The 11,181-nt window shown below is 37.1% G+C and overlaps 1 protein-coding gene across 2 annotated transcripts; it reads right to left on the reverse strand.

Annotated features, from left to right (window-relative positions):
- Positions 1–3,393: 3,393 nt before the first annotated feature.
- Positions 3,394–6,629, reverse strand: LOC110919091 (phosphatidylinositol transfer protein 3). 2 transcript variants are annotated; one of them, XM_022163375.2, is made up of 7 exons: positions 6,348–6,629; positions 5,706–5,756; positions 4,859–4,955; positions 4,558–4,764; positions 4,369–4,467; positions 4,011–4,253; positions 3,394–3,926 (listed from the first exon to the last, which is right to left on the reverse strand). In XM_022163375.2, exons 3-7 carry the CDS (start codon positions 4,937–4,939, stop codon positions 3,525–3,527), a joined length of 1,032 nt encoding a protein of 343 aa, XP_022019067.1. In that variant the 5' UTR covers positions 4,940–4,955; positions 5,706–5,756; positions 6,348–6,629; the 3' UTR covers positions 3,394–3,524. The 2 variants fall into 2 exon arrangements, with proteins under 2 accessions (XP_022019067.1, XP_022019062.1); XM_022163370.2 differs by lacking the exon at positions 5,706–5,756 and having other exon boundaries at positions 6,348–6,628.
- Positions 6,630–11,181: the final 4,552 nt, after the last annotated feature.

Consider the following 11,181-nt stretch of genomic DNA (forward strand, 5'->3'; position numbering starts at 1 on the left):
ACTACTATCCGATCGGGTTGCACTTGGTTCCACACTTAAACATTGATTCAAATTTTCAAGGATCTAAACGTCAAACGGAAGTCGTCCGATCGGATAGCCATCCGATCGAACGACCATCCGACCATTTGACATTTGGAACTTCGACACTTAATTATTTTCATAGTTTTCAAAGAACATCAGTTTCTAACGGATTGCTAACCGATCGAGTGACTATCCTGCTGTGAACTTGTTCTCGCTTAATGTCTTGCCAATCGGATCGTTATCCAATCGAACGACCGTTCGATCGACTGGCCTAAAGGGTAGAGATACTTCTCTGTTTTCAAAATGCTACAACAAAAACTTCAAAGCCATCATACATAAACACATTCTTACCAAATGAATGTCAATCCGACCGAATGGCCATCCGATTGGATTGCCATCTGATCGGATTACTATTCGACACTTGGTCACTTTGCACCATTTGACGCGTCATTCATCCCTTATACTATTGTTAACTGTTCAGGCTAATCTCTCAGCGCTCCCTTCAATCCAAGAGAGTGTTTACTTGTTAAACGCTATTTGTGAGTATACTCGATCCCTTTTTTCTTTACGCACTTTTGGGTGTTACATACGTTACTTATTCAAATCACAATCGACACACAACGCAAACACTATTTATACGCTGACTGTTATTGCATGTTACATGTTATTCGATGAATGCTTGTATGTTATGTTAACACAGTGATTGTTGCCTGACACCTTAGCAACGATAGTACTATAGTTTGGACTCAGCACATGTCATGGACAGGGGTTGTTAAGGGCTTTACTTCACATGTCCCAGTGGGGATATGTGTTGCGCATTCTACAACTCGCAATCACGTCTGTGCATATTTCTCTGTCGATAACCTACTTGCCTTCACTTTGTACATGTTACATGTTGGTTATGCGTAAACGATTTGGACTCTATTATAGTATCAAACTTGTATGCTCACCTTTACGCTATGTGTATTGACTTTATTTTAACGTATGTGACAGGTGCTTAGGATGCCGTGCTTTACCTGCTTTTGTGGAATCAAGTAGGGATGAGAGTATAGAAACAAAGACAATTTATTTATTTAAATCTGAGTTGTCGGAACATGTTATTTGCCTTTGAGATATCGCTGTCTGTAAAAATTAATCTTGATGGGTTATGGTATGGGACATAATATTAACTATCCGGTAATTTAGTTCTTATGGAATTTCTCATGGACAATCTGTTTCGCTCAGTGCCATGCCCCGATGTTTCCGTCATCGGTTAGGGTGTGACAACTTAAGCATTCACTTTTAACTTTTGGTAATTGACAACTTTGATCTGCCAACTTTTTCTACTTAATAACTTAACGTCTCATTTTATTTGAATTGCTTTTACGACTTTAGACCATAGCGTCACACATTACTATACTTTTTTTTATCTATGTCTAACCATATTGATGTCTAAATTACTTTTACGATTTTACACGGTTGTCTAAAATATTGTTACAATTTTACACTGCAATGAGCGAGCCACACACACACACACACACATATATATATATATATATATATATATATATATATATATATATATATATATATATATATAGTTAATTTCACTAACGTACCGTGTGTAACAAAGTCAAAAACGTGTAATTCACGTGCGGGCGTCACATGTTAATTTCATCATTGTACATTGTAACCACAATGCTTATATAGGTTACACTGAGTTTGATCGGATACGTCAAACACGTGTTTTATGTGGTTAACGCATCACATAATGTGTCGTCAGTTATAAACAACTAAGGTGCCGCCGACGTAACGTGCTGTGTATTGCAGTTTTAACGTAACATGTCGTTTTAAAATTCACGTTTCAATGTAAATGACTCACTTTTTGATATAAACTTTTTTTCTCAAGCGAGTCTGGTAAAAAATAATACGTTTATTACTTATTTTGTGTACGTTTGTAAACTGTATTTGAAAGCAAGTCGGGTCAAATATAATACGTTTTCATTCGATGACGATGTATTTTTTTAGTAAAGAGTCGGGTCAAATATACAGTAAAATTATGAGTTACTTTAAATTTCGACGCCGCCGCAACGCGCGGCGGGTCAAAATCCTAGTATAACTATTAGTTTTACAAAGTGACGAGTAGGCTAGGCTAAACAAATCCACCATTCACAAACAGTTATATTAAAGCATGAGTCTCTTTAATTAGAGTATTATATAACCACCTCAAATGCTAAATGCTAAATGTAAATGTTTCTCTCTAACCAATAATTTTAGAAAATATAATCACAAAAAACACAATTTTAACAATTTGTGTTATATTCTTACTAAGCTTGTTTCTTTTTTTTAGCGTCAAATTTCTTTTATTCTTGTCGTCTGTGTGACTTGAACCCAAGACCACCCCCCCCCTCCCAAGGTGTTTAAAGGTTTTGTCTTTGTCAATGAACCACTACCCCATTGGTCTTAGTAAGCTTGTAGAAATAAACATCGATACTACAAATTATTAGGGCTGTAAACGAACCGAACGAACACGAACATGGCCTTGTTCGTGTTCGTTCGTTAAGGAACAAGCTTGTTCATGAACTGTTCACGAACGCTTACCGAACGAGATTTCTTGTTCGTGTTCGTTCATTAAGGAAACGAACATGTTTGTGAACTGTTCACGAACACTTACCATATGTTAATGAACTCTAACAAATGTTCATGAACATAAATGAACACAAATGACGTTTATGAACACAATATTCATTTTAGAATAAAATCTACATTTTCATCACAAACATTACGAAGAATCCATAAAAAATAAATAAACACTTAACATAATTATCCGGACACAGTTGGCGTGATTATCAAAAACATGATAAATACAAAATTAAAAGTTTGTCAAGTTTTATCAGAAACTAAAATTGAAATAATGAAATAAAGGATGTTGTGGGAGGCATATAAGATAACTAGGGTTTCAAAATTTTAAAAACTAGAAATAATAAAACAAAATACAACATATAAAAACCTTTAAACAAACTAAAACAAATAAATATTAACGAGCAAACATAAATGAACTCATTACTGAACGCTCACGAACATAAACGAACACATTACCGAACCTTCACGAACATAAACGAACGAACGCAAGCTCTGTTCATGTTCGTTCATTTAACTTGACGAACGAAATTTCTTGTTCGTGTTCGTTCATTTACTAAACGAACGAACATAAACGAACTTCCCGCCGAACGGTTCACGAACTGTTCGCTGAACGTTCGGTTCGTTTACAACCCTACAAATTATATCTACATATTGGGAGACAAAAAAAGCCATAAAGGGCAAACCAGGTGGTCCAGGAGGTGTCAGGCCCAACTTGGGCGTACACAAAGGCCCTTAGGAACAACAACATTATAATCAAGAATCAAAACCTTTGATCAAGAAACCATACACTGAGATTTATGAAACAAATAAGGATTCAATAATGTAACTTACCAAATTAAGAAAGTCTCAAATTTAAAACTAAGAAAGAAGAGCCCACACTACTACTGCTCGATCCGGGCACCAGTTCCACCACCATCACTGGTGGCAATCTTTTGAGCCTCCGCCAGCATGTTTTCCTCGTTAACATCTTTTGTTTTCTCATCATCAGAATCCGAGTATGTATTCGCATGGTTAAATTCTGAGCCCGTGGAGGCCCCGCCCGTTACTATGCTGGTGCTGGCGCTGCTTTCTCCATTATGGGAAGCAAGTCTCTTTCCATCATCATCTTTCATTCTCTGCGTGTATATTCTAATGTCGAATTTTGCTACATTTTTCCCACCAAATGAAGACTCAAGTTTGTCTACGTAAAACATGCTTTCCATGTAGCTCTTCGTGTTTGGATCGTCTGCGTATATGAACTTCACTTTGCTTGTGGTTTTCGGCTCCAGAAATGGCTTCACAACCTGTATATTTACAAGGTAATCTTGTAAATTACAATTTTGAAACTATATTTTTGAACTGAAAAGGTCAAATGGTGAAATATGTACCTTCCAAAATGGTTCAAAGAATTTCGGTGGATTGTACAGAATTGCTAGACCAAGCCTCTCGGGATAATGATCTTGCAAGATACGTGCGGTTTCTTTTGTTGTCTTGAGAGATATATTCGACATACTAAACCCATGAAAATCGATCAACCAAACCATTTGTTCTTGTTCCGGTGGCAAGTGAAATATCGCGTTTTCCATGCAGTATACCAAATATTTAATTTGCGCTCGCGTTGACTTCGAGTTCTGCAGTTAGATATACCAAAAACATAGTGTACCCAACACAAATAACAGAATATAAGTTTGACCTTAAAAGTCAAAAGTCAAACATAGTTTTGAAGCTGAAAATGTGAGATGAAACCTGGCATCTTGGTCTCATAACGAGTACGCTCCTCCCCTGCTTGTCCAGAAAACTTGATCGGTAAAGTTTCCCGGTTTCTGCCTCAGCGGCAACATGTTCCTACAATAAATATAAAATAAAATAAAAAAAAAAACAAATAAAAAGGAAAATTTGAAGTAATGGTGAGGATTTCGTCAGGGGGAAGTTTACCCAACGAATCTCTTCGGGTTTGTAATTCATTCTCCATATTAAGGATGCTTCAAGCATTTTTTCTGCCTTTTTAACGTTCCAATTCCGTGCTCTAAGATATCTCGAAATTGATTGATCAGATAAACACCGGGAATACTCATCTCCAAGCTTCTGTTTGAACTTGTCAATCGACGCGTGCTTCTCAATTGCCTTGCGTACCTCGTTGATCTAAAATAAAACTAAATTATATAAGGTTTTATTGTTTTATACTGTCATGACTAAAGTATTTGAAATGATGAATCTTGAAGTATCGAAAACGTACCAATTTTGGTTGATCTTGTGGGCTAACCGACAAATTCGAGTTTGTTTTCTTCAGCGATGGGCTCATCAGTTGTGGATTCATAGCTTTATATGAGGTTCTGTTTGTTAAAAATCAAGACTTTTAAATTGTCACCACTAGAGTCAAAGTCAAATACACGAATTTTCAGCTAAATGTATGATTTGAATTTTAAAAAAAATAGTAAATTAAGTTTAAATAAGTTCAATTTCATAAAACATATTGATTGATAGCAAATATTGCTGTCAACTTTGTCACAACATTGATATCAAGTTTGATGAGAAAGTGATAGGTTTGACCTTAAAATTTCTGAGAAAAGGACAATATGTATAACTCAAGAACATTCATGCATTGACCAAAAAGTCAACATCTTTTTCATCAAAATTCCAACAAAAACGCATACATTAAATTCATAGAAGGCACTTCGTTATAATTTAAGAAGAATTATGCATTGAATATATAGTGTAAGGAACTAAACACGCAACGGCTTCAATGTAATCGAAAACATTTAGGCATTGACCAAAAAGTCAACATTCATTTCTTTTGATTTCATGAACAGATAAGTAGAACAACTAAAAAAACACCAAAAATAACAAGAACTTCAAATTCATTGCAGATTCCACATAATTCAAGTCTAGTAAATAACAACACCGGCAGATTGAAAATTCAACTTCTTTCCAAACTATGACCTATTGGCCGATAATTATCCATACTGGTAATTAAAGCAGTGAGCGTCCTAACTTTCACTTATGTTGTAAAGGGCTAATCCCAGTCACATTATCATATCATAGTTTCGCTCAGAGGGATGACTAGGCGAGATGAGAACACATACCTTCCTAGGGAGCGAAAGCGAGTGATATGATGATTTAGTGACTGGGATCACCTATGGCAACGGAAATGAAAGTTAAGAGTGCCAGTATGCTACTGGTTATATTGCTAGTATATGGATCATTATCATTTATCAGCCAATGGGTGGTAATTTAGATTATTAAAATCTAATTTGCCTACAAATAATCAGACCCGAATGCTCGAAAAACTAATAATAATAATAATAAATAAATAAATAATGAATTATATCCTAAGCATAGTTCAAGAACAACCAAACATCCATATATATCTAATCAAATTACAGGTGTAGTTCAGTCAATAACACTTTTCATTAATAGTAAACACACAATTCATTCAAGAAATAAAAAAGAAAATCTCAGTATGGTTCAAGAACAATAACGATCCACTGACAGAGAAAAAAAAAAAAAAAAAAAAAAAAAACAATTTTTTTTCAATCAAATTCAGGTAACTTTACACAAGTATAACCAACCAAGCACAAAATTGGATCTAATATATTCAAATTCTAGAAAGAAAAAAAAAAACAAATTTAATTCGATCACTGAATAATAACAAACAAAAATAATTAATTGGGATTAAAAGAATTTAAATAAAAAAAATTACAAATATATAGATAAAAAAAGGTTACCTTTTTGTTCTGGGGTTGTGAGGATAGATTGGAGAACAGAGTATACAGAGATCTCGAAGAAGATGTAACCATCAAAGGGTGAGAAATTTGAAATTAAATTAAGAAATAAAAAAGGCAGTTAGGGATGCAAGAAAATCAAAGGGGTGTTGTTGATCTTGTGGAGGAATGAAAATCAGGGTGAAGATGAAGATGGTGATTCCAAAGCTTAATTTGGGATGGGTTAATGGACAAGGTCAAATTAGACATGCAACAAATAGTCGGCAATTTTGGCATTAAAATTCATACCATGCATACATCTTTTATTAGAGAATATATCATACCAAACTCATAAAAAATATAAAATAAGTTTGTAAATAAAATAATCATGTATCTGGCTATAAACATTCTTACATTTTTACATATTTGATCATGGATGGAAATATGGGTATAAACTAGGGGTGTTCATGGTCCGGTTTTCGCGGTTTTTGGCTTAAACCGTAAACCAAACCATTAGTGACGGTTTTTGACTTTTGTAAACCAAAACCAAACCATAGAATTATTAAACCGAACCAAACCAAACCGTTAATAACGGTTTGGTTCCGGTTTGGTTTCACGGTTTAGGCTTGTTGGGCCTTATTTGCAAAAAAAAAATGGTAAATAGAACAATAAATAATATAAACCATACAAGCTCTTCAATATATAGGATATTATATAATCATAATAGTGAGCCAGTATTAAGAGCTAACACAATGTTTGGGGCCACTAGTTACAACTTACATGTTAGAATGGGCTTAGCCCAATTATGTTTCACATTAACTCAGACAAATTAAAACTCAAAATAGAACTATGAATTTATCTATGTATATAACATAATTATATATATATACACACATATTATAAAATATTTTAAAAATAATTAAATAAAATCATACGGTCCGGTCCGGTTTTTTACAGTTGGTTTTTGCTATAAACCGTGAACCAAACCGTTTGCTACGGTTTGAAAATATTGAAACCCACCGACCGAAAGATCATTAAAAAAACCAACCGTGAAACCAAACCGATGACCGGTTTGGGCGGTTTCACGGTTTGAAACCGGACCGTGAACACCCCTAGTATAAACATTCTTACATTTTTATATATTTGATCATGGATGGAAATTCCTGACACTTAAAAAGTATGACATTAAATAAGAAATTTTTAGGTTGTTGAATCTAACCCTTTTTTACAACCCACTAACATGAGAATCACATTTCGTAACTTGATTAATACCAATCAACTTGTTTGGCACGTTTAGCTAAACGGATTAGATGAGTCATGTTTGGGATATACAAATTTAAGTGTGTGGTGGGTTAGGGTTGTTTTTGACAGGAATTAATATATAGATAAATATTATATGATAATATATGTTATATAAACTTTGTGTCTCGTTTCTAATGCTTAATATATTATATTTAGGGTTATAAACGAATCAAACGTAGCAAACCGTTCGGCTGGAAGTTCATTTACGTTTGTTGTAATAAATGAATGAACCTGAGCAAGCATTCCCGTTCGATAAACTAAATGAACAAACATTAATAAAGGTCACATTCGTGTAATTGTGTTCGTGAATATTCGGTAATGTGTTCGTTGATTTACGTTAGTTAATGTTCGTTCTTTAACGTTTATTATTGTCGGTTAATGTTTGTTTTTGTTTGTATTTGTTCTCTCTTTATGTTTGGTTATGTGATTTTTTTTTATGATTTTTATTTTTTTGTTTATTAGCCTTACACTTAGGTAGCGTTCGTTTCATGGAATGGAATGGAATGGAATTAGGAAGTTTTTCTTTGTAAAATTGATCTTGGTTGGGGGAGGGAGGAATTTGAAATCCCATGAATTTCTTTAATCAATGAAATTTGTGACTATTTCAACATTCCATTCCATTCCTTCATTAGAGTGAAGGATTTCTAAGGAATGTTGAAATAGTCACAAATTTCATTGATTAAAGAAACTCACGGGATTTCAAATTCCTCCCTCCCCCAACCAAGATCAATTTTACAAAGAAAAACTTCCTAATTCCATTCCATTCCATTCCATGAAACGAACGCTACCTTAGGGTCTGTTTAGTATAAAATAATGGAATAGACGAAAGAATGGAATGGACGAGGGAATGCAATGGATCATTACCATTCCATGTCTTGTTTGGTTATCATGTGTGAATGGAATGAATTATTCTTGTGTATTGTTTGGTGGCAAGAAAAACGAAGGAATAAAATTAGTGGTGAGTGGTGATGGTGGTCGGTGGTAGTGATTGTGGGTGGTTATAGGTGGCGGTGGTGGGTGGCGGCGATAGCGATGGGTGGTGGTGGCGGCGGCGAGTGGCGATGCGGCGGCAACGACGAGTGGCGGTGGCTGCGACGGCGGCCATTGGTGATGGGTGGCGGCGGAGATGGCGGCGGTGGGGGTTGGTGGTGGCGGTGGTTGCATCGATGATGATGGTGGGTGGCAACGGTGAGTGCCGGTTGGTCGCGACGGTGAATGGTAACGGTGGTCGGTGGGTGGCGGCGGCGGTGGCTGCCGGGGTGGCGGAGTGCGGGTGGCGGCAATGGCGTCGATGATGGGTGGTGGTGATGGGTTGTGGCGAAGGTGGTGGGTTGTGGTGTTGTTTATGAATGGTGCAAGAGGAGATGGAATGAAAAAAAACATGGGGTTGGATGGAATGATTTTGAGGGAATGGAATGTCTTTTGGAATGGGTGATTCCATTCCATTGACAAACCAAACACTCTTTTCTTTATTCCCTCGTAATCATCCATTCCATTCCGTTTCTTATTCATGCATACCAAACACTACCTTAGGTAGTGTTTGGTATGCAGGAATGAGAGGTGGAATGGAATGAGTGATTACGAGGGAATGGAGAAAAGAGTGTTTGGTTGGTCAATGGAATGGAATCACCCATTCCAAAAGGCATTCCATTCCCTCAAAATCATTCCTTCCACCCACCATATTTTTTTTCCATTCCATCCCCTCTTGCACCATTCATCAACAACACCACAACCCACGACCTTCGCCACAACCCACCACTACCACCACCCACCACCGACGCCATCGCCGCCACCCGCCACCACCTCACCCCGACAGCCACCGCCGCTGCCACCCACTCGCCACCGTTATCACCCACAACTGCGACCAACCGCCAACGCCACTCGCTGCCGTCCACCACCATCGCCGACGCCACTACCACCACCGCCACCACCAACCACCGCCGTTGCCACCTTTGCTGCCACTCACCACCAACGACTACCTTGACGCCGCCACCACTCCTCGTCACCGCCGCACCACCATCGCCGCCACCACCACCACCCATCGCCGCAGCCGACACCCACCACCGCCACCTATAACCACCCACAATCACCACCACCACCACTCACCGCTAATTTTATTATTTCGTTTTTCATTCCTACCGAACAATACACAATAATAATTCATTCCATTCACATGGTAACCAAACAAGACATGGAATGGTAATGATCCATTGCATTCCCTCGTCCATTCCATTACCTCGTCCATTCCATTCCTTCGTTCATTCCATTACCCCGTACCAAACAGACCCTTAGAGTCTGTTTGGTATTAAGTAATGGAATGAACAAGATAATAGAATGGACTAAGGAATAAAATGGACAACGGATGAAATAGATTATTCCATTCCATTGTGACGTTCAGTTACTCATTTGGGCTTTATGCGATGAAATGGATTAAACCGCATCTCATGTTTGGGTTTTATGTTTTAACATAAAATAAAAACGATTGGATATATAGGACACGCAAGAAGAAAACCTGGTCGAACAGAACAAAAAATAGGGCACGATTATTTGTCAAACAAACTTCCAAATTCGTTTGACAAACCTCTTGATCTATTGCGATTGAACATTTGTTAGTACCAAAAAAATCGTTTAGTGTATCACAATTCCAAGAGGAGTCCAAGTTTATTTTTCGGTGTTCTTCATCCTCCAAGACCACCTCATTCCCACACATGCAAACTTGCACAAGAAGCATTTAAATATCATCTCATACAACTGCAAGTGTAGATCACAAATATTACATTGGCCATCAGTAGCATCAGTCCCCTGTACAAAGGTGACAGGGTGTGTTGCTCCAAACTTGGATACAGAATCGTTGTAGTTGGAATATGTACATAGTTTTAGGGGGGCACAGGCAGTGACGTGCTGCAATGATAGAACCACTCTGCAGCTGCCTGGGTTAAAATCATCCTACTCACAAAAGTATTCGCTAATATGGTTGGTTTTATATCTTAGACTGAGTGGATGTTCATCATATTGTTCTAGGTAGGTACTAACAAAGCACAGGTTATATGCAGATAGAAATCACAATGGAACCCCGGTTGATCCTCCATGATGCCTTACAAACCCTGCATAATTGATCATCTTGAGATCTACATCAGGTATAAAGCCACAATTGATATCCACATTGCTTGCATCCATATGCAAAACCATGGCAAATTAATGTACAAATTTCACACTTAAACAAACCCAAAAAATTTGCACGAGAACAAGCGTATTGTCACGGAGTAAACTTCTGACTCACGTGTAGCAACTTAGACTTGATCTAAGTTAAGCTATGTGCCCCAACGATGTCGTGTTTTGAGTGATTCAAGTGATGGTTGCAAGTTGTGTATGCAAAGAAATAACTTAGTATTGATTACAAGATGTTTACAAAGGAGAGTATACAAGTACAAGTGTGGTAACTTGCTAAGATGTTGGGTGATCTCCAAATGAGACCCCATCACCTATTTATACTAGTCTTAAGCTAGTTCTAGAGAATTCTTTATCTAGAGTTTTCCTTACATAATATCTTGGATAT

Source organism: Helianthus annuus, chromosome 2 (assembly GCF_002127325.2).
Source record: "Helianthus annuus cultivar XRQ/B chromosome 2, HanXRQr2.0-SUNRISE, whole genome shotgun sequence".
Taxonomy (NCBI): Eukaryota; Viridiplantae; Streptophyta; class Magnoliopsida; order Asterales; family Asteraceae; genus Helianthus; species Helianthus annuus.